Raw genomic sequence first — 24,872 nt, forward strand, 5'->3', positions numbered from 1 at the left:
CCTTGTTTGATATTGACATAGGTTAGATTTAACCTTTGATACTTTGATATAGATATTTACCACTTGTTATGTGAGTAAATGATATAAAAGTAAATAAACTGTAAAAATCACAAACATGTTAATATGCCCAAAACACAACTTTTACACCATTTTACATAACATAAAAAATGTCTAAAAAGTTATCAGAAGGTTGCTTAGTCCTAAAAATGGTAACAATGAAAATGTCAGGTCATCTCACAAAAAATGGCACCTTAGACAGCTCCGTACACCAAAGTATGAAAGAGTTACTAGGGTCAGAAGACTCCAAAACCATTTTTTTTTCATACACATTGTTTCAATTTGTGAAAATGTATTAAAACACAATAGGGCCTATATAAATTTGGTATCACAGTGATTGTACCGAACTAAAGAATAAAGTATACGCAAATTTGAAGTAGTAAAAACTGAGCCCACAAGAAAGTTATACAATTGTGTTTTTTCACCAAATTCACTTTGTTACGCAGAAAATAAGCCCTCAAGGAGCTCTGTACACTGAAAAATGAAAGGTTATAGATTTTTGACTGTGGGGAGCGAAAAATGAGTGAAAAAAGGCTGACATACCAGTACATCAAACATTGGTTACTAGAGTATGAAAAGGGCTCAAAGGCTGAGCCTTCTACATAAAAGCTGGGTGCTGCATATTGTAGCAAACACATACCGGCTTCTAGCCCTTGGCAAAGACTTTACAGGCAGTCAAAAGCTTTGTTGCTCCCTATGACAGCTTCAGGTCTTCATAAAACCTGTTTAATTTTCGAAGATCTGTTACAATGTCATACTGTTGTACTGCGTGATTACATCAGGAAAGCTGGATCATCATAGGAAAGCTGGGTGGTTACAGTACTACAGGAAAGCTGGGTGGCTTCTACAGGAAACCTGGATGATTACAGTACTACGGGAAAGTTGGGTGGTTACAGTACTACAGGAAAGCTGAGTGATTACAGCACTACAGGAAAGCTGGGTAGTTACAGTACTCCAGTAAAGCTGGGTAGTTACAGTACGAAAGGAAGGTTGGTGATTACATTACTACATAATCCATCATTCAGTCATATGTTTCTTTCAAGCACAAGCCTCGGCATATGTAGGCAGGAGCGCACACAGTGCAGCCGGAACCTTTCTCCCTGAGCGTCTTGTTGCCGGCCGGAGGTACAGAGTGACGGACAGGAACAGCGTGGTGACATTCTCATGCCTCCGCAGAGGACAGCATTGCTATAACACTTGGATATATTCATTGCCCGTTATCGGTGGTAAAGCTGTGAGTGGCAATGGCTGCGGTGCTGGGCTGGAGGCAGTTGCCCGCACGATGTAAGGTCGTGGGCCCGAGCTGTGCTATCAAAGAATGGTAAGTGAAAGCCATAAGTGACATACTGTAGTCCTAAGTGACTGACATTGGTGAGTGCAGCAGTGGGATGCTCTGCATGTCTCTTATAGAGGGTCACCGTACCTCCTTATTAGATATCACCCTTAACAGCATAGCTGATGATACCAGGACACTGTCATTGGTGTCAGCCCGTGAACATAGATATGCAGCACTTTGCCGCGCGCCAGCCCCGTGCGCACTGTAGGAAACTGCCCAAGGAGCTCAGAGACAGAATTGTGGTAAGGCACAGATCTGACCAAGGTAACGAAAGTATTTCTGCAGCACTCAAGGGGGGATATTTATCAGGACTTCTGCGCACCGCCAGTGGCGCAGAGGCCCTGAAATAATCGCAAATGCTAGCTTATTGGTAGCTTTTGTAATTATTTTCCGTAATTCGCCACCTTCACGCCAGTGGGGTGTGAAGGGGGGGGGGGCGGCTGAGCGGAGGGCGCGGCCGGACGGGAGTGGGCTGGCGTGGGGCGTTACTGTCCCCGTCCCCGCGCACTCGCTGCTGCCGGCGACTTTTCATACGTGAAAAGTCGCCGGCTGCGTTTTATTTCTACGCCAGGCCCTGCCTGGTGTAGGATAAACGCTGCGCTGCTGGCAGCTCGAATTTGTAGCGGCGGGGCTATCATACGCTGGCGCACGAGCGCCAGCATATGATAAATATCCCCCAAGATTCCTAAGAGCACAGCGCCCTCCATAATCCTTAATGGAAGAAGTTTGGCCACAACTCTTCCTTGACCTGGCTAGTCAGCCAAGCTAAGCTATTGTGGTAGAAGAGCCTATGTGAGACGTAAAAAAACACCAAGATCACTGTGGTCGAGCTCCAGAGATGCAGTAGGGAGATGGGAGAAAGTTTCACAAAGTCACCTATCACTGCAGTCCTCCAACAGTCAGGGCTTTATGGCAGAGTGTGCCGATGGAAGCCTCTTCTCAATGCAACTCATATGAAAGCTGCATACGTATTGCAAAAAAAAACAAAAAAAAAACACATAAAGGACTCTCAGACTATGAGAAATAAAATTCTCCGTTCTGATGAGATGAAGATTGTACTTTTTGGTGGTATTTGTAAGTACAGGCGGTCCCCTACTTAAGAACACTCGACTTACATACAACCCCTAGTTACAAACGGACCTCTGAATATTGGTAATTTATTGTACTTTAGTCCTAGGCTACAATGATCAGCTATAAGAGTTATCAAATGTGTCTGTAATGAAGCTTTCGTGTTAATCCTGGTTCTTATGACAACCCAACATTTTTAAAATCCAATTGTCACAGAGACCAAAAAAGTTCTGACTGGGACTACAATGATAAAATATACAGTTCCGACTTGCATACAAATTCAACTTAAGAACAAACCTACAGACCCTATCTTGTATGTAACCCGGGGACTGCCTGTAGTATGTGTGGAGAAAATCAGACACTGCTCGTCACCTACCAAATACATTCCCAACAGTGAAACATGGTGGTGGCAGCATCATGCTATGGGGGTGTTTTTCAGCTGCAAGGACCGGATGACTGGTTTGCAAGAAAAGATAAGATGCCGCCAAGTACAGAGATATCCTGTAAGGAGAAAACCTCCTTAAGAGTGCTCTGGGCCTCAGGCTGGGCCAAAGGTTCTCAAGTCATGAATAAGAATGGGTGAACTGCTCGAAACGCGTTGACCTTTTATGTTGCTGTATACCTGGATGTCTCTTCTTGGGCCAAAGGTTGACCTTCCAACAAGACAATGACCCTAAGTACCCAGCTCTGGGTACAGACTGTACATTAATGAGCAACAAAAAAGAACTTTTTTGATTTTACCAATTGGCTGCGATGAAACGAGTGAAAAATTTAAAGGGGTCTGAATGCTTTTCGTACCCACTGTAGGTTGGAATTTTATCAAACTGTCAAGTAGCACCAGTTGTAGGAAGTATCAGCCTTTATAAATTGTTCCAAAATATTTTTATATTTAAAGTTGGATTATTTTTATTTTCACCTTTTTTTTTTTTTAGCCGCTGGGCTGCCAGTCTCTTACTAGTGAGATTCAACAGCAACAGCACTAACCCGAGCACTTGGTGGGATGAACATCTCTCTGAACAAAACAAAGAATATATGCAGCAGCTGAGTGGTCAGGAATACAAAGATATGACGGCAAGCAAGCTTTGTCCTCTGAAGGATGAGCCATGGCCTCTACATCCCTGGAAACCAGGTTTGTTAATGTATATCCATGCAATATATAATCCAAATTTATTTTATATGGCTTTTGATCAGGAAAGTCCATCAATATCTGATCAGTGAGAGGCCAACACCTGGTCCCTGCACACTCAGTAGCTTTTTAGATGCCACCAATAGCAGCCATCCCTGCCTTGTGTAGTGGCCATGTCACATTACTGCAGGCTAAATGGGACATCTGTGGCATCAATATATTAAAGGGGTATTCCCACCTGGGCATTTACATTTAATTGTATTCATTTGCCAAATGTAAACATTTCTTCAATTGGATGTTATTTTAAAAAAATGTTCCTGTTTGAAGATAATTTCTCATAAATGTTGTCCCTTAGAAACGAGATGGCTTCCACGGATACGGCCACCTCTGTCTGAGGGATTGCACAAAGAAACAAAAGGTTTTTGTACATGAAATGTCTGGGAGTTACTGCATGTCCCACAGCCGTCCTGTGGTAATGATTGCTGAATCCAGGTGGTCAGGTAGAGCTCAATAGCACATGTCTGGCCACCACTAGCAAAATGTTAGGCGGTTCATATCCGAGGAAACTATCTTGTTTCTAAGGGACAGAATAACTAAATTTATGAGAAATTGTCTTCACACAGGAACATTCTTTTTAATAACATCCAATTGAAGAAATGTTTACATATGGCAAATGAATTCAATTAAATGTAAATGCCCAGATGGGAAAACCCCTTTAATGATTAGTTTGACTGGGCATTAGGCGTGTTGGCACCTTGAGAATAAATATATAAAAAATGTGTGTAAAAATTGTAACATCCGGTGTTGCCATTTAAACCTATTTTCTTGAAAGAGACAGAGCTGTATACCGTATATACTCGTGTATAAGCCGAGTTTTTCACCACAAAAAATGTGCTGAAAAAACTCCCCTCGGCTTATACACGAGTCAAGTAAAAAATAAAAAAACTTAATACTCACCCTCCGGTGTCCGGATCGTTGGGGCGGGTCCCGATGTTCAGCGCTCGGCTCCCAATCTTCGGCGCGGGTCCCGGCGGCTCTTCTTCTTTCTTCTCTGCTCTCTCGCCGGCAGAGTCGCATCCATGCGGCGACACCGCCGCATCATAGTGTGCGACCGCCGCAGATCGCATGAATGAAGAGGAGCCGCCGGGACCCGCGCCGACCCCGCTATTTTTTTTGGCAGGGGGCTGCCTGTATACTACATTGGGGGGACTGCCTGCCTGTATACTACATTGAGGGGACTGCCTGCCTGTATACTACATTGGGGGGGGGGGGCTGCCTGGCTGTATACTACATTGTGGGGGGGAGCTGCCTGGCTGTATACTACATTGTGGGGGGGGGGGTGCCTGGCTGTATACTACATTTTGGGGGGGGCTGCCTGGCTGTATACTACATTGGGGGGGGGGCTGCCTGGCTGTATACTACATTGGGGGGGGGGGGCTGCCTGGCTGTATACTACATTGGGGGGGGGGGGCTTCCTGGCTGTATACTACATTGGGGGGGGGGGGCTGCCTGGCTGTATACTACATTGGGGGGGGGGCTGTCTGGCTGTATACTACATTGGGGGGGGGGGCTGTCTGGCTGTATACTACATTGGGGGGGGGGGGCTGTCTGGCTGTATACTACATTGGGGGGGGGGGCTGTCTGGCTGTATACTACATTGGGGGGGGGGGGGCTGCCTGGCTGTATACTACATTGGGGGGGGGGCTGCCTGGCTGTATACTACATTGGGGGGGGGGGGGCTGCCTGGCTGTATACTACATTGGGGGGGGGGGCTGCCTGGCTGTATACTACATTGGGGGGGGGGCTGCCTGGCTGTATACTACATTGGGGGGGGGGGGCTGCCTGGCTGTATACTACATTGGGGGGGGGGGGGCTGCCTGGCTGTATACTACATTGGGGGGGGGGGGCTGCATGGCTGTATACTACATTGGGGGGGGGGCTGCCTGGCTGTATACTACATTGGGGGGGGGGGGCTGCCTGGCTGTATACTACATTGGGGGGGGGCTGCCTGGCTGTATACTACATTGGGGGGCTGGTGGTGGTTGGTGGTGATTTATGTGTCACACTTAAGACTATAGGAACTGGACAGTCTTCTGCTGCGACAGATATATCTCTGTGTCTGATGCTTGATGATAAATCTGGAGTAGTTTAAGGGTACATGCAGACACCAAGATTGTGGCCACAATAGAAGTCTATGACTCCTGATCACAGTGTGGTGAGCACATGGTTTGTGACCGCACTGTGAACAAGTGGCAGCCATTTGTTTGCCTATGGATGGAGGAGGTGGAGGAGCACTCCCACCTCTCCTTTCTGGTCGTCTCAATGTACCCATAACTGTTAAGTCTAATGGTAGATAGAATGGAAGGCAAACAAAATATGACAAGGGCCAATCAGGGTTCCTGCCTCTGCTATGATGGCTTAGTAGCACATTATTTATCATGCTTGTGCCAAAAATTTTATAAGGCAAATCCAGACCCTTCAACCTTGGACACACTCTGAAGCTATAGAGATTTTCTGCTCTTCTTTAAAGGGAACCTGTCACCAGGGACCTCATTTTCACTAAAGACAGATTGTAAAAGCCCATGACACCTGCAATGCAAAACTGCCTCTCTGCCTTTTCTAAGCATTTGCATTACAATATAATTGTGTGTTATAACTTTCTATTGCATCCTGACAAAATTCTGGGGTAGTCCCAGGGGCTGGGCTTTGGTTTGGATGCATTTCAAAAAACAACAACATGTGATTTGTCTGGGCTGCAGGCTGCCTCCATCTTTGTGCTCCTGTACAGCTCGTCCCTCCCCCACTGATGTCACGCTGACCAGGCTGTGACCTCTGAGAAGGAGCAGGAGGTGGAGCTGTTGAGAGCTGAGGAGTGAGTAACACAGACAAGCCACATGTTTTTTAAATGCAGTTAAAATATGTAATAAAGTGATCAAAAGGCCGTACAGTGTTCAAAATGAAGCAATAATATAATCGCAAATAATTACATGTCACACAGTTCTGTACACAGAAGTATGAAAAAGTTAATGCCAGAAGATGGCAAAATAAATAATGTTTTTGTTGTGCAGAATGTTTTCATTTTTTAAAATGTATTAAAACACAAAGAATATAGAAGACCTGTCTTTTGGGGCAGACAGTGAATGGCGTAAAATCCAAGCCCAAAAATGACGAAAATTTTGATTTAGTTTTGTGTTTTAACCCCTTAAGGACCAGGCCCTTTTTCGTTTTTGCGTTTTTATTTTTAACTCCCCACCTTCAAAAATCTATAACTTTTTTATTTTTCCATGTACAGAGCTGTGTGATAGCTTATTCTCTGCGTAACAAATTGCACTTTGTAGTGATGGTATTAAATATTCCATGCCGTGTACTGGGAAGCGGGAAAAAAATTCTAAATGCAGTGAAAATGATGAAAAAACACATTTGCGCCATTTCTTGTGGGCTTGGTTTTTACAGCTTTCACTTTGCACCCCAAATGACATGTCTATTTCATTCATTGGGTCAATACGATCACGGGGATACCAAATTTGTATAGGTTTTATAATGTTTTCATACATTTACAAAAATTAAAACCTCCTGTACAGAAAAAAAATTCTTCATTTTGCCGTGTTCTTGCGCTAATAACTTTTTCATACTTTAGTGTATGGAGCTGTGGGTGGTGTAATTTTTTGCGACTTCTGATGACGTTTTCAATGCTTCTATTTTTAGGACTGTTCGACATTTTGATTACTTTTTATAGAATTTTTTCTATTTTTCAAAATGGCAAAAAAATGCCATTTGCGACTTCGGGCGCTATTTTCCGCTACGAGGTTTAACGCAGTGAAAAATTATATTTTGATAGATCGGGCATTTTCGGACACGGCGATACCTATTGTGTTTATGATTTTTACTGTTTATTTATATTTATATCAGTTCTAGGGAAAGGGGGGTGATTTGAATTTTTATGTTTTTTTAATATAATTTTTTTTTTACTTTTTTTTTTATTTATTTTTTTTACTATTTTACAGACTCCCTAGGTTACTTTAACCCTAGGTTGTCTGATTGATCCTACCATATACTGCCATACTACAGTATGGCAGTATATGGGAATTTTGCATACCATCTATTATAATGTGCAGATCGCACATTGTAATAGCCTCGATCATGACAGCCTCGTCATGGCAACAGATCGCCGCTCCCCGGTGACGTCACGGGGAGTGACGATCGGAGCCAAGATGGCCGCGCCCATGCGCCGCCGGCTCTTTAATGCCGCCGGCAGCTTTGCCGGCGGCAATCAAAGGGTTAACACCCGCGATCGGTGCAAGCACCGATCGCGGATGTTAGCGACGGGCGTTTGCTGCATTATGAAGCTAATGCCCGGTGAGTATGAAGAGGGCTCAGCCTGTGAGCCCTCTTCATACTTCCCCATGCGCAGTAAGACGTAAGGGTACGTCTTATTGCGCTATGGGGTTAATACATTAAAAAAAATTTTTTCCAAAATGAGTTGACATTTTCATTGCTACCATTCTGAGGACCTTTTGATCACTAAAAGTTTTTATACAGTACAGACAAAAAATTTGAACACGCCTTATCATTCAAAGGATTTATTGCGCTATAAATGGGGTTGGGACCATCAGTTGTGTTGTGCAGAAGTCAGGTGGATACACAGCGGATAGTCCTACTGAATAGACCTTTAGAATTTGTATTATCACTAGAAAAAAGCAGCTGAGTAAAGAAAATCGATTGGCCCTCATTACTTTAAAGGAAACCTACCATTTCAAATGGGTGAGCTGGTGCCAGTGCTTAGTATCGCGGTTTTAACACTTTTTAAACTGTATAGCAGAAGCTGCTTCGGCGCTGCGCGCGCGCAACGCCTGCGGCATTTCCTATGTAGGCGCACGCACGATCGTGCGCACGCAGCGCCGAAGCAGTTTCTGCTATAAAGTTTAAAAGTGTTAAAGTGCTTACACCTACCATTTGAAATGGTAGGTTTCCTTTAAGAAATGAAGGTTAGTCCACAAAAGTGGGAAAACTTTGAAAGTCTTTGTAGCGCTTGATGGGTTTTTCAACTGTACTTGGAGAGAAACTGGCTACCAGACACAAGCCCCGGACACGCTGCAAGCCGTCAAAGGCTAGTCCAGTTAAAAATTGGATTTAAGCTGCACACTTTAATGTGATGCAGGTGCTCCGGAGAGGGTCCCAATCCCATATAGTGCAAGAAAATCTTGGACTCCAGTCACACTGTATAGGTTGCAGGGAATTTTTTATTGATACAAACTATTATATGTGACGTTTCGGTCAACAATAGACCTTTATCAAGCTCTGTGGAGTATAGTACAAAAAATAAGTGGATCAGAAGTGTTATATAAACATCAAAAATGCTATTTACATATATACAAAGAGTCACAAATATATTGCGATACTGACATCTGATTGTGTCAGCAAGATCCAAAATAGGTATTTAAGTACAACGTTTGCAGTTGTCATGAAGTAACAAGTAATGTTAAAGACAAGTAATGGCTATAGATACACTAGTCTTCATAGGTCCATGAAAGGTATATCTGGTCCAATCTTAAAGTGAAGAAACACCTGTGGGAAATACATGCAAAGAATAGAGGTCAGCTTACCAGTCTGTAAAAATGGTATAGATGAAGGAAGGTTTGCATATAGCAATGTTAGCGCTGCCCTGGAGGGATGGCGGTCTGTGCCGCTTAGTGGAGTGTGGCGCTGGTCTCCTCCTATTGGCGGCGGCTATTTAAAGTCCAAGCCGTCATTATGGGAGTGTACTTCCGGTATCGTGCCGGCAACTTCCGGTATAGGACCGGAAGTTGTCATAGAGGCGTTCCATTTGCTGGAACACAAGCGCGGACATGCGCAGTAGTCTCAGAGGTATCCGGAATTGCGGTATCCGCGTTCCAGGTATGGAACGCAAAGAGGGGTATAATACAAAGTGGGAGAAGGTACCGGGTTGTAAATCATATTGGGGCATTGTGTAAAAATAAAAAGAAAAAATGATGAATGTTGGGCATCGATGATGGCTGTCAGCTAAGGGTATAAATCGGGTTTTGAGGCATAATGAACATGAAGGGAAAAGGGATATTGATAAAGAATGAAAATTAATGGAGAATTAAGGTAGACAAAAGGAAAAAATAAAAAATAAGGAAAAAATGAAAATTTGGAAAAATTGAGAGACTTAGGGTAGGGGATTCTTGGAAGAAGATTAAGGGACACACAGAGAACAGGCTTTTTTTACCCATCCTTAGTAGTAGTGTCGACGAGTCCGCATCAGGAAAATTCTACCGTCTCTGTAAAAAACAAACTAATTAGACATTGGAAATGAAGTAGGATCAACAGAAGCTTTGTATGTTATAGTCCAGGGCATGCTGAAAGCCGTGACGCACCAGCCCCGGGTGGGCTGAAACCAGCATGTCCTTGTGCGATGCAGAAAAGGTGAGCGAATGATCTCTACATGCCTGGTTCCCACTGTGAATCATGGAGGAGGAGGTGTGATGGTGTTGGGGGTGCTTTGCTAGCGACACTGTTGGGGATCAATACAAAATTGAAGGTATACTGAACCAGCATGGTTACCACAGCATCTTGCAGCGGCATGCTATTCCATGCGGCTTGCCTTTAGTTGGACCATCATTTATTTTTCAACAGGACAATGTCCCCAAACACAGCTCCAGGGTGTGTAAGGGCTATTTGACTAAGAAGGAGAATGATGGGGTGTTATGCCAGAAGACCTAGCCTCCACAGTCACCGGCCCTGAACCCAATTCAGATGGTTTGGGGTTAGCTGTACCGCAGAGTGAAGACAAAAGGACCAACAAGTGCTAAGAAACTCTGGGAACTCCTTCAAGACTGTTGGGAGAACATTTCAGGTGACTACCTCTTGAAGCTCATCAAGAGAATGCCAAGGGTGTACAAAGCAGTAATCAAAGTTAAAGGTGGCTACTTTGAAAATATGTCTAATATTCTAGGTTCTTCAGTTGTTTCACACTTTTTTTTTGTTAAGTATATAATTCCATATGTGTTAATTCATAGTTTTGTTGCCTTCAGTGTGAATCTACAATTTTTATAGTCAGGGAAAATACTGAAAACTCTTTCAATGAGGTGTATTCAAAATTTTGCTCTGTACTGTATGTTGCAAAATGAGTGAAAAGGTGTCGTTTGGTGTTGCGAAAAAGGTGTCGCTATTTTCCATTATGGGATTGAACGACGGGATTAACTTTTATATTTTAAGAGACGGTCGCCCTGGAGCCTTTTTGGCAACAATGGAAGCTCTCTCCTTGAATTCCTTGATGATGCGATAGATTGTTGAGGGTGTGTTCACATGTTGCAGTTAAAACTGCATCGCAATCAGCTTTGAGGTGGTTTTCGGTGCAGTTTTGTCAATTGAACAGGTGAAAGACATGAACTGAAGTTACAGGGTCGTGTCTGGAGGCAATTTAAATTCTTTACACCATGAGTGATGGAGACAGGTTGGACTTATATATGGGTAATGCTGCATTTTTGGTTATAACAGGGAATTAGTGATTGTGCTGTTTTGTTATCCTGAGTACATATAAGAAACTTGTGTTTGTGGGAAAACCCCTTTAACGGTTTTCTCATGTGCTCATTCCTCATCAATTTCTTATTCTGCCATATCTTCAATTGCATTTATTACCCAGTGTTATTTAAGCACCTGATGTCCACTCGTGGATCCGTTTTGTTTTTGTTAGACGTCATCGGTGACAAAACTAATTGCACGTAATTTTTTGGAAGACCCATATTTTTTTTTTTCGATGTTAGTGATACGCAAATGTGAAAAGAATAGGACGGGTTCTATGCTCTTTCAATGGACCACTGATCCTTCTAAAATAATGACAATGTCATGAACTTCAGGAGTGGAGAATTGCTTGTTGTCACACAATATAAGGTCATACCAAATGTAAAACTACAAATAAATACTTGCCTTGCTGGAATATTTGCTAAAAAGGGAAAGAATCGCTTTGATCTTAATGTTTCCTAATATTGCCTTATTCTGGAGTGTCTTTTCTGTCTCCTATTTAGAGGACGTGCCTCATTCACTGACCCCTGGCTCTCTCTATTGCCATTGACACTTTTCAAACTGCTCTACAGAGGCCAAATGCAGACCTTCTGTTACTGGAAATTGAGTTCCCCCTAATGATGTGCGTTCTAGCTTAAATGGTTCATCTGACAATACCCCTTTTAAGTTTGTCATTTTGGAAATGTTACTGGGAGAGTCAAATGATCTTTATTTTCTACACCTCCTTTCATTTGATTTATTGTGTGATTTCTGATTTGTGCGTCCTAATAAAACTGCACCTTATATTACAGGCTCCCACAGGGTTGGTATTATAGCAGTGAAACTAGGAATGATGCCATTATGGACCAAATCTGGGGAAAAGCATGCAGTTACCATGTTGCAAGTAAGTTCATATAAGCCATTTTCTCTTTTTCTGTGCCATGTTAATAGGCCTAGACAAACATGTCTGCTTTCTTCTGGAAACAGTGGCACATCTGTCCATTGCTGATCTCTGGTATCGCAGCTCGCATTTACTAAAATGATTAAGGATCGGCAGTTTGTGTAATAAAGTTGCCTTGTTTTTTAGGCCTGTAGAAACCCTTTATACCTGTCTGTTCAGGCTAAATAGTGGATGATATGTCCTTAAAGGACATCTACAACCAGGATGATTTTTACAAAAAAAGACTTTTAAAATTATGCAAATGCTCCTGAGGGGCTCCAGGCTCTACAGTATATGTGTTAATGGAGCCTGGAGCCCTTCAGGCTTATTTGAATAATTTTTTAAGCCTTTTTTGCTTAAAAAACAGAGCATAAGAAGCTTAAAAAAGAGCAAATCCTGCCAGAGGGGGCACACACCAGTATGTAAGGGCACTTGGTTTACAATCCTTCATCTTGGTGGTAATGTCCTTTAAGAGAATGCAAGAAAATAGACATTGTAAGGTTTTGGCCATGTTTATCTCGTACACTTGGAAAATGTTTGATGTTTATGCTTAAGTGGCAGACAGAGGCTTCATTTTTGCCAGAAAATGTCACATCCAGCAGGAAACAATGTAGCAGGCTTTTTTTCTATCATCCTGCTTGAAGTAAGCCGTATACGCTCAGCAGACACTGTGGGTGTTTCCCTGGTGATGTAACTGTCCAAATATAGACAGTTGTGTCAGTTGGGAGACACCTGGCATTTACTGCAGCCAGTCACCATTTGACTCCTCCCCCCACAATCAGAGAGGATGATATGGACTTGAGCTCATATCCCACTTTATAAGCATATAGTGGGACACGTTGTAGTTATCCATTGTATGGATATGTCGGGAATCCTCCTGTGGGATCCTTAAAACGGAGCGACAGATCTCGTGCTTGCACGGTAGTTCCCCAGCAATTTTTCGTGTTGACAGCAGTGACTGCCGTGGATATGGTTGAAGGGAAAAGTGATTCATTCATCACAGCATAAAAACAACGAAACTAAGTTTTCTAGAAGTCAACACTGATCAAAAGTGACACTTTTTGTTTACTGTGGAAAAAAAAACGAGGAAAAAAAAAACCTCTTTCCATCCTCTGCTGAGATGTCTCCTGCTGTAAATGATTGGCAGGCACATTTTGTCTGGCAAGTTCTCAGTGAATGCTACTGCACACGGGTTCTGGGAAATGGAAGTGTGAAATCTTCTATTGTTACCCAGCTTCATATTTTATTCTTGTTTTAATTCAGAGATACTGTATCTGTAATCGTGCTTTGTCACATTTGGTTAAATCCAAAAGGAAATTATGTACAAGAGTATACTTTAAAGCAACAGTGCCACCTACCTGTGCGATTCTCATGGTATGAAATAAGCCTCGGGGAAACCGAATCTGTGGCTTTTTGTGCTGGGATCTTTCAGATAATGGATAGAAAGTGCCTGAAAATTACCATATCTGCAGCTTTTCTCCATGCAGCTGTTTTGTCATACACGGTGCCCTAAATCAGGTCCTATTATTTCCAGGATGCTATACATTTCATATAGGCTTTAAGAGAACCAGCCACCCCACTAAACTTACTAGCCCCCTCGGGTCAGGTATGAAATATGAGATCAGTTTAGTGTTTGTAGAGGTAGTGTTACTTCAGAAACTACTTCAGAACTTTGGTTCTATACAACCGGGTAGCAGGTTCTTTTTAAAGCACTAACAAAAACCCAACAAACATACAGGGTACAGAAAGTATTCACACCCCTTTTAAATTTTTCACTTTTTGTTTCATTGCAGCCTATTGGTAAGCTCAAAAAAGTTCTTTTTTTCTAGCTTACTAATGTACACTTTGCACCCAATCTTGAGAGAAAACAAACAAATGTAGATATTTGTTAATTTATTAAACAAGAAAAAGTTAAGTATTCAGACCCTTTGCTCTGTATTGAGTAGAAGCACCTTTTGACCTAGTACAGCCATGAGTCTTCTTGGGAATGATGCAACGAGTTTTTCACCCCTGGATTCGGAATCCTCTGCCATCTTTCCTAGCAAATCCTCTCCAGTTCTTCCAGTTGGATGGTGAATGTTGGTGGAAGCCATTTTCAAGTCTCTCCAGAGATACTCAATTGGGTTAAAGTCAGGGCTCTGGCTGGACCAGTCAAGAAAGGTCACAGAGTTGTTCTGAAGCGACTGCTTTGTTATTTTAGTTGTGTGCTTCGGCTCGGTCTGAGGTCCAGAGAACTCTGGAAGAGGTTTTCATCCTGCATATCTCTGTTCTTGATGCATTCATCTTTTCTTGCAATCAGTCGTCCGGACCCTGCAGATGAAAAATTCCCCCAAAGCGTGTTGCTGCCACTACCATGTTTCACTGTCAGGATTGTATTTGGCAGGATTGAATTAACACCAAAAGTTCAATCTTCGTCAGAGAATCTTATTTCTTATAGTCAGTGAACTGTATGCAGGGGTTCTTCTTTACCTCTCTCTCTCCAAAGCTCTTATCCTATGATTGCTTTGTTTGGTTGGATGGCCAGGTCGAGGTAGAATTGTGATTGTCCCAAACTTCTTCCATTTAAGGATTATGTAGGCCAATGTGCTTTTAGGAACCTTTAGTTTTGCAGAAGTTCTTTTTTTAACTTTAGCCAGATCTGTACCTTGCCACAATTTTGTCCCTGACCACCTTGGGCAGTTCCTTTAGACCTCATAATTCTCATGTTCTCTGACATGCGCTGTGAGATCTTATATAGATAGTTGTGTGTCATTCCTACCGTATTTTCCGGACTATATGGCGCACATAAAAGCCTTGGATCTCCTTGGAAATCCAAAGTGCGCCTTATAGTCCCGTGCGCCCTATAGGAGGACAGCGGACATAGGTCCCCGCTACCGGAGACGACAGATCTCCAGCGGGAACCGCAGACCACGCGGCACGAACAACTTCTGCCGCGTCGGTCTGCAGTTCCGGCTGGAGATCTGCTGTCTCCGGTAGCGGGGACCTATGTAAGTATGGTCCGCTGCCCTCCTCCACCTTCCCCGCTCACCTTCCCCGCGTCGCCGCGTTTCGTCGGGTCTCGTCTTCGGGTCTCAATGCTTCTGTTCTCGTCGGGTATCCGCTCCGCCCCCGGACCTCCGCCACGCCCCCGGACCCTGCGCCTTATAGTCTGATGCGCCTTATATATGGAATTATGACATAAAGCTGCCATTGGCAGAGAAAATACCCATATCCGGACAAAGAAATGTGTGTCTTGTTGTAAAACGTCACTTTTATTAAACGTCAAATTAAAAAGGAGAAAAAATGTGTGTAGAACCATTGCTACAAATTGCTTTAGAGAGTGGAATTTAAAAGCACAGTAGAGTGGGCTCAATGGGTCAACGAGGGGTATTCACTCCCTATTAAAGTATCGCATTGGTATCATGCATGTAGACTGAGGTCTTCTAGGCACAGTTATAGCGTATGGGCAGAGTGTGAGACTCCGCTGGATTTCCAGCATAAGGGGTTGCTATTAGGTAGCTTGGTCTCCAGTGTGGTAACTAGGTATGCACCTGACCTCAATCCTCACAGGGAAAATACTGTATAGATTGAGATGGACATCTCACTGATATCCATGTATAGGAGTAGATGGACCAATTGCTACTGTCCCCCTGTAAGTGTATATGGGTTGGTCATATACAATGACCAGAGCCCTACACAGCAGGAGTCAGTGAGTAGATGACGTACTGCTAGTCAAACTATCTGTATCTGAGAGGTACATGCTAACTGATTGTATGCTGTAGATTTGACCCAGAGCCTATCTGTACTGCTGATTAAAAATAAGTTACACAAAAGCCCCCCGGCATGTTTCACCAGCAAGCTGGCTTCATCAGGGGTAGGGCTATTTTATATTCCGGTGCGCCTAATGGCCCGGAAAATACGGTAATCAAGTCCAATCTCGAGGAGGATCAGAAGGATATGAACAACATGTGAGTTAGTTATGAGTGTCACAACAAAGAATCTGAATACTTATGACCATGTGCTCTTATTGGAAACATTGCAAGGTTTCAAACGAGTGGCGGCAATCCAGGAGGCAGGGAAGGTATCAGGTCAACTGAGGTAAGGAGGCTGGTTTACATAACAAGGGGGCCTGGAGGGTTGGTGAGTGCTTAACTGTGGTACCCTAAACTCCACCTCCCTGACCGGTACCTCGTTGTGCATATAACTTTATTATTGAGGATAAAGGCATCTTTTGACCGTTATAAGGACATGCCAAAATAACACGTAACAGCCTCTATTAGGTATGTTTGTGGGTTTAAGAGCCATACAGCTGGTGACAGGTTTCCTTTAAATTATTTTATCACCTACCAACCAGCAAGAATTCTGGCTCTTAGGGTGCGTTCACACGTTGCAGTTAAAACTGCATCACAATCAGCTTTGAGGTGGTTTTAGGTGCAGTTTTGTCAATTGAACAGGTGAAAGACATGAACTGAACGGGAGAATGACATTTGTGGAGCAGGTTTCCCCATCAAAATCAAATTCTCCCGTTCAATTCATGTCTTTCACCTGTTCAATTGACAAAACTGCACCTAAAACCACCTCAAAGCTGATTGTGATGCAGTTTTAACTGCAACGTGTGAACGCACCCTTACAATTTTTGGTTTTCTTTTAAGAAGCTCCCCTACTCTGCACTCATTACCTATAATAATTGCATTTGTGTGAACTTGTTTCCTGTCCACACACTTAATCAGTTAACCTCTCGACTATAGCCATGACCTAAGAGGTGTCTGAAGACAAACGGAGCAAAACTGTAGACCACCACAAGACTTGCTTGGCCTACCGGACAATAGGCAAGCAGCTTGGTGATCAGACAAAAAATTATTAGAAAATGAAAGAAAACTAAGATGACAATTTTCCTCCATCTAGGGCTTTATTCAAGATCTGTCCTTGTGGTGTAAGGGTGATACTGAGAAACTTTGTGAATAAGTCCAGAACTACACAGGAGGACCTGGTAAATGACCTAAAGCCAATTGGGAACACAGTCTGAAAGATTACCATTAGTAACACACTTGCCCCATCATGGATTAAAATGCAGCAGGTGCCACAAGGTCTCCTTGCTCAAACCAGTGCATCTTCAGGCTCATTTGTAGCTCGCCAATGACCATCTGGTTGATCCAGAGGAGTAATGGGAGAATATGAGTCCAAAATAGAACCTTTTGGTATCCATTCAACTTGATGTGTTTGAAGCAAGAAGGATGAGTACAGCCTTAGAGAAGATCATCCAAAACATGAAGCATGGGGGAAAACCTCATACTTTTGGGAGTGCTTTTCAGTAGAGGGGGCATGATGACTGCAGTGTTTTATAGGGAGGACAAACAGGGCCATGTATCATGAGATTTTTGCCAACAACCTCCTTTCCTCAGTAGGAGCACTGAAAATGGGACATGCTTAGGTCTTCCAGTATGACAATGACCCCGGCAACTAAGGAGTGCCTCTGTATGAAGCATTCTAAGGTCCGGGAGTGGTCTAGCCTTTCTCATACCTGAATCTTTGGAAGATGTTGAAAGTCAATTTTGCTGAATATCTGTATGGAGAACTGAGCCAAAAACCCTGCAGTGTGTGGAAGCTTTGCCAAGAAATGCAGGATATGTTCAGTTTTTTCTATTGTATCAAATACTTATTTCATACAACATAATCCTGTCTCTCACAGTTGCGGTGTACCGACAATAAAAATTACAGACCTCTCCATTCTTTGTGGGTGGGGAATCTTGTAAAATCAGCAGTGTATCAAATACTTATTTTCCCCTCTGTATTGAGGAAACCGGGTGTGGATAGCTTTGTGTACCATTGACAGCTCTATACCATAGGGTTCTATAACCTAGAAGAATAGATTAATACAGCACTAAGATATTTGCAAGGAGGATTCCACTACAGAAGCCTATGGATATGACTCCATGAACAGTCTAATCCTATAAGCCTTCTGTTAACTTAATTTTCATTTGAAGGGTATTTTAACTTATTAAAGCTCCATATTTCCTCCTTCCTTATAGGTCCAAGACTGTCATGTGATAAAGTTTACTTCAAAAGAGGCGAGTGATGGAAAAAGTGCCGTTCTTACTATAGGAGGAAAAAATGTGTCCTCTTTCTATGTAAGTATATTGTAATTCATCAATGTAAATTACTAATGTTTTCTATGACTAGTAGTCTTAGTGTGATAAGCATGACAGTGAGTAAAGATGCAGTGCACAGTGTATCTATGGAACAGTGACATCTGCTGTGGTGCTCCAGCAGGAGATTCACAACCTTGTTGTGATCATATCCCCTAGGGTTCATTTCCAAACAAAATAATAATCATTACTGTAATATGATTTTCTTTTTGCAGAAACCACTTGTGCCAAAATATCTAATATTCTGATGGTAGTTCATGTTTTAGAGCAGGGGTGCACAACACGTGGCCCAGGGCCGCAGTGCGGCAGCAGGGCTAGAACTAGGGGCGTCAGGAGGGTGGAACTAGAACTGGGGGACAGCAGAGGGAGGGGGGGACTAAAACTGGGGGACAGCAGAGGGAGGGGGGGACTAAAACTGGGGGACAGCAGAGGGAGGGGGGGACTAAAACTGGGGGACAGCAGAGGGAGGGGGGGACTAAAACTGGGGGACAGCAGAGGGAGGGGGGACTAAAACTGGGGGACAGCAGAGGGAGGGGGGGGACTAAAACTGGGGGACAGCAGAGGGAGGGGGGGGACTAAAACTGGGGGACAGCAGAGGGAGGGGGGGGACTAAAACTGGGGGACAGCAGAGGGAGGGGGGGACTAAAACTGGGGGACAGCAGAGGGAGGGGGGGACTAAAACTTGGGGGACAGCAGAGGGAGGGGGGGACTAGAACTTGGGGGACAGCAGAGGGAGGGGGGACTAGAACTTGGGGGACAGCAGAGGGAGGGGGGACTAGAACTTGGGGGACAGCAGAGGGAGGGGGGACTAGAACTTGGGGGACAGCAGAGGGAGGGGGGACTAGAACTTGGGGGACAGCAGAGGGAGGGGGGACTAGAACTTGGGGGACAGCAGAGGGAGGGGGGACTAGAACTTGGGGGACAGCAGAGGGAGGGGGGACTAGAACTTGGGGGACAGCAGAGGGAGGGGGGGACTAGAACTTGGGGGACAGCAGAGGGAGGGGGGACTAGAACTTGGGGGACAGCAGAGGGAGGGGGGACTAGAACTTGGGGGACAGCAGAGGGAGGGGGGACTAGAACTTGGGGGACAGCAGAGGGAGGGGGGACTAGAACTTGGGGGACAGCAGAGGGAGGGGGGACTAGAACTTGGGGGACAGCAGAGGGAGGGGGGACTAGAACTTGGGGGACAGCAGAGGGAGGGGGGACTAGAACTTGGGGGACAGCAGAGGGAGGGGGGACTAGAACTTGGGGGACAGCAGAGGGAGGGGGGACTAGAACTTGGGGGACAGCAGAGGGAGGGGGGACTAGAACTTGGGGGACAGCAGAGGGAGGGGGGACTAGAACTTGGGGGACAGCAGAGGGAGGGGGGACTAGAACTTGGGGGACAGCAGAGGGAGGGGGGACTAGAACTTGGGGGACAGCAGAGGGAGGGGGGACTAGAACTTGGGGGACAGCAGAGGGAGGGGGGACTAGAACTTGGGGGACAGCAGAGGGAGGGGGGACTAGAACTTGGGGGACAGCAGAGGGAGGGGGGACTAGAACTTGGGGGACAGCAGAGGGAGGGGGGACTAGAACTTGGGGGACAGCAGAGGGAGGGGGGACTAGAACTTGGGGGACAGCAGAGGGAGGGGGGACTAGAACTTGGGGGACAGCAGAGGGAGGGGGGACTAGAACTTGGGGGACAGCAGAGGGAGGGGGGACTAGAACTTGGGGGACAGCAGAGGGAGGGGGGACTAGAACTTGGGGGACAGCAGAGGGAGGGGGGACTAGAACTTGGGGGACAGCAGAGGGAGGGGGGACTAGAACTTGGGGGACAGCAGAGGGAGGGGGGACTAGAACTTGGGGGACAGCAGAGGGAGGGGGGACTAGAACTTGGGGGACAGCAGAGGGAGGGGGGACTAGAACTTGGGGGACAGCAGAGGGAGGGGGGACTAGAACTTGGGGGACAGCAGAGGGAGGGGGGACTAGAACTTGGGGGACAGCAGAGGGAGGGGGGACTAGAACTTGGGGGACAGCAGAGGGAGGGGGGACTAGAACTTGGGGGACAGCAGAGGGAGGGGGGACTAGAACTTGGGGGACAGCAGAGGGAGGGGGGACTAGAACTTGGGGGACAGCAGAGGGAGGGGGGACTAGAACTTGGGGGACAGCAGAGGGAGGGGGGACTAGAACTTGGGGGACAGCAGAGGGAGGGGGGACTAGAACTTGGGGGACAGCAGAGGGAGGGGGGACTAGAACTTGGGGGACAGCAGAGGGAGGGGGGACTAGAACTTGGGGGACAGCAGAGGGAGGGGGGACTAGAACTTGGGGGACAGCAGAGGGAGGGGGGACTAGAACTTGGGGGACAGCAGAGGGAGGGGGGACTAGAACTTGGGGGACAGCAGAGGGAGGGGGGACTAGAACTTGGGGGACAGCAGAGGGAGGGGGGACTAGAACTTGGGGGACAGCAGAGGGAGGGGGGACTAGAACTTGGGGGACAGCAGAGGGAGGGGGGACTAGAACTTGGGGGACAGCAGAGGGAGGGGGGACTAGAACTTGGGGGACAGCAGAGGGAGGGGGGACTAGAACTTGGGGGACAGCAGAGGGAGGGGGGACTAGAACTTGGGGGACAGCAGAGGGAGGGGGGACTAGAACTTGGGGGACAGCAGAGGGAGGGGGGACTAGAACTTGGGGGACAGCAGAGGGAGGGGGGACTAGAACTTGGGGGACAGCAGAGGGAGGGGGGACTAGAACTTGGGGGACAGCAGAGGGAGGGGGGACTAGAACTTGGGGGACAGCAGAGGGAGGGGGGACTAGAACTTGGGGGACAGCAGAGGGAGGGGGGACTAGAACTTGGGGGACAGCAGAGGGAGGGGGGACTAGAACTTGGGGGACAGCAGAGGGAGGGGGGACTAGAACTTGGGGGACAGCAGAGGGAGGGGGGACTAGAACTTGGGGGACAGCAGAGGGAGGGGGGACTAGAACTTGGGGGACAGCAGAGGGAGGGGGGACTAGAACTTGGGGGACAGCAGAGGGAGGGGGGACTAGAACTTGGGGGACAGCAGAGGGAGGGGGGACTAGAACTTGGGGGACAGCAGAGGGAGGGGGGACTAGAACTTGGGGGACAGCAGAGGGAGGGGGGACTAGAACTTGGGGGACAGCAGAGGGAGGGGGGACTAGAACTTGGGGGACAGCAGAGGGAGGGGGGACTAGAACTTGGGGGACAGCAGAGGGAGGGGGGACTAGAACTTGGGGGACAGCAGAGGGAGGGGGGACTAGAACTTGGGGGACAGCAGAGGGAGGGGGGACTAGAACTTGGGGGACAGCAGAGGGAGGGGGGACTAGAACTTGGGGGACAGCAGAGGGAGGGGGGGCTGGAACTTGGGGGACAGCAAGGGAGGGGGGGCTGGAACTTGGGGGACAGCAAGGAAGGGGGGACTGGAACTTGGGGGACAGCAAGGAAGGGGGGACTGGAACTTGGGGGACAGCAAGGAAGGGGGGACTGGAACTTGGGGGACAGGAGGGAGGGGGGACTAGAACTTGGGGGCAGGAGGGAGGGGGGACTAGAAGGGAGTGAGGACGCCATCGGCTGGCGGAGACAGGTCCTCTTTAAACGAAGCTGATAATATGTGTAATTAATGTAGCTCTTTACAGACAATCACTGGATAGTCTAATTTCATCAAAGAGCTAAATCCTCAAGGTAAATTTGCTCTAATCATGGAAAAAGTTATTGATTTCTTCTTATCTTATCTGTCTGAAGTTGATGGACCTCGGAAAGCTTTCACACTGCTCACTAGAGGAGAATGAGCAGACAAAGCAGCTGCTAAATAACAATTTATAAAGTTTACTATAATCATCTAAAAGAAAAATGTTTTAAAGGTTAAGTTAACAAATGCAAGATTATGTGGAATTTTAAGACTAGAATACATAAACTAAGCAGAGGCAACAATTTCAGAAACTTCTTTGTATGTAAAAAGCTGCTAGTGGATTCTACCTTAAAGGGATTTGCCCATGACCGCAAATTCTCCAAAATTTAACCCCCTAGTGATGTTTACATAGTAAAGCTAATTTTGACCCCTTTTAATTTATGACAATGTTATTAGATTATCAGTGTCTTGGGTTTATCTACACTTTGATTTCATTTCTGAACATTCTTCGAGTATCTGACACATGGAAAAAGAGAGATGAGACATATCAGAAATGACAAATGATGAGATCCATGAGGTGGATATAAAACACAATGACACGCTCATCACTGCTACATCTTGGCTATAACGCAGTCAGCACTGCTAAAACTCCTTCCCCTGCTACAAAGATCTCATCTTGTCTGTAGCTTGAAGATTTAGTCTCCTCACACTGCTGCTTGCCGGCAGGAAGTATGTGTTTGTGTGAGGTGAGAGCTCGTCTTGGAATGCAGCAGGGAGGGGTCAATCTAGAGAGAGACTGAAGGGAGCAGAAAGGAGAAGATTTTTTCATTAGAAGAATCTGCCCTGTCCGACCCTAAGCCACAAAATTACGGTCGGATCCTGGGGCAGCCAAAATTGTGTACAGCAGGACTGATAGAAACAGGTTGGAATTATATCCGTGAAATGCTGTATTTTTGTTAATAACAGTGAATTAGAGAATGTGATATTTTGTTATGCTGAGTATATGTAAAAATGTTGTTTTTCGTGGGAATACCCCTTTTAATTTGCTGTAATGTGCTACAGCGACCATATACTAAATAATGGATTTTGTCTCCTGACACCCTCGGGTGCTAATGGTTTACAGTTTCCAGGTCAACATGTCTCCTCTTTACCTTTGTATTGGTCCCTGCGGCACATTGTCATTGTGAAAAGCCATTTGGTTAGCAGACGTAACCTGCTTACAGGTGATAACCCCTTCTGAGTTCTTGGTAATAACTCATTATCCAGCATGAGTTCTGGTGTTTCCAATGTTTTTGCCTTTTATAGGTCACTGTGGAGTTTCTGTTTTATTCTTCCTTCTACAGCATCTTGTGTTTAATAAAAGGATCTGGTGTGAATAAAAGGATTTATTTTATGTGACCTGTCCTAATAAATGGGATTAGCGAAGTGTGACACTACAGACAGCCCTCTAAATTGCTTTCCAGGAGAATAGGATTCTTCTTCCTATTCCAGTGGAGGCTCAATATCCAGCTGCAGGATCCTTAAGTGCGAATAGATATCAGTTGTAGGTAGTGTATGGTTTATATGGACATGTTATAGTGTGTGTATATAAAGTATATTGTCATGCATTGTTTTCTGCATTATAACTTTGTCAGCAGCATCTGCATTAAACATAAATTAACAGGAGGATCATGTCTTCCTGCACTTGATTGTGGTGTTATTTATGGCTGCAAACAATAGGCCCAAAATCCAATGCTTGCAGGCTTTGTCAGTCAGTCTATGGGCAGTATTTTCTACCATTGTTGGTATGTGAGTGGACCGTATGTGCTGATAATGGGAGAAAAGACTGAATAGGACCTGGTCAGAATTTGTGTCTTGGGCAGACTACTCTCAGACGGGGCTGTGACAACCAGCGACATGTGCTAGCCCTTGAAAGAACGACTAGCACACAGCAAAAAATAGTTGGCATCTATACAGTCGCCTTCTGGACACAGCTGCACCTTTAGGACCTGAGCACCAATTCTCGTAATCCACTTGAGAATCCATTCAACAAAAAAGAGAAAACCCTTTTTGATCTAGTTCTCATGCAGGCAGCATGTTTGTGTTATGTTGGGAATGTCGTTGGTGCCTTTTTCCATTTTCCTATTACTTTGGTCTAAAAGATAATCAGCATATTTGTAAAATAATGTTAAGTGTTTTTTCTTTTCACTGTCTAGAAACCAGAATCTATAATCGATTTTTACAGAGAAGCTGGAGTCCCACCTAAACAGAAAATCACCAGATGCAAAGTATCGGACAATGCCATTCTTAAGCCGGGTAAGCAATGCAGAATTTTGCTTTGAGATTACTTAAATGGACGTTCTGATCGGTAGAAAAAAAGTTTCCTAGAATTTATTTTAAAAAAGTGTCCTAGTACAATTTCTTAAAACCTGTCCCCAGGAAGGTAATTTTTATGGGGTGCAAGATTCCAATAGCCTCTGTGGTGCAGGGGCATCAACGTGCCAAAGGCATATTTAAAATCAACATGCCGAGCGTGTATTGGAACCTACTGATGCCAGGTTCCTTTTAATGGCAAGGACTAATAGAAGTTCTAAGATATGGAGGGTATTCTTCCATTACAAACAGTAAAGCCCCCATTATCGTGTCAGTTGGTGAAGCTGAGTTATGAGATAACCTAGAAGCTCTATGGAGAGGGGAGGGGGAGTAGTGAGTCCCAAGAGCAAAGTTTCTCCCAGCTGGTGAAAGTGGTCAACTAAATTGGGGTTAAGGTATCAGAGTTTCTTAAAGCTTCAACCTAATTGTTTGATTGGAACTACAGGGCTTTACACCAGATTGGAAAACTTTTTCCTACGAATTGCTTTTGTTTTCCTATCTAGGTACTCCTCTATATGCTGCGCATTTCAGACCTGGACAGTATGTAGATGTGACTGCTAAAACGTAAGCATGTTTTTTTCTGTGTTTTTTCTCATTTGTCCCATTGGGGTTTGTTGTCATTTTGTTTCGTGGTTCACGTCTAGAGTTGTACCGGAAACAATATGCAACATGTGCACAGTCTTAGAAGTTAGCCTTTAATTTATCACTGTTAAATTTAAAAAATCCATTACACAAGTTTTTT

General features: G+C 45.2%; 1 protein-coding gene across 1 annotated transcript in view; it reads left to right on the forward strand.

The window, feature by feature from the left end:
- The first annotated feature begins 1,136 nt into the window (after positions 1 to 1,136).
- Positions 1,137 to 24,872, forward strand: part of MRPL3 (mitochondrial ribosomal protein L3) — a 49,433-nt gene continuing 25,697 nt past the window's right edge. The window contains exons 1-6 of the mRNA XM_072153479.1: positions 1,137 to 1,378; positions 3,394 to 3,590; positions 11,903 to 11,994; positions 18,039 to 18,137; positions 23,974 to 24,073; positions 24,634 to 24,694. Of these exons, the coding sequence (XP_072009580.1) occupies positions 1,302 to 1,378; positions 3,394 to 3,590; positions 11,903 to 11,994; positions 18,039 to 18,137; positions 23,974 to 24,073; positions 24,634 to 24,694 (626 nt within the window). The 5' untranslated portion in view covers positions 1,137 to 1,301. The remainder of the gene's footprint in view (positions 1,379 to 3,393; positions 3,591 to 11,902; positions 11,995 to 18,038; positions 18,138 to 23,973; positions 24,074 to 24,633; positions 24,695 to 24,872) is intronic.

The sequence above is a fragment of the Engystomops pustulosus genome, chromosome 5, assembly GCF_040894005.1.
Source record: "Engystomops pustulosus chromosome 5, aEngPut4.maternal, whole genome shotgun sequence".
NCBI lineage: Eukaryota > Metazoa > Chordata > Amphibia > Anura > Leptodactylidae > Engystomops > Engystomops pustulosus.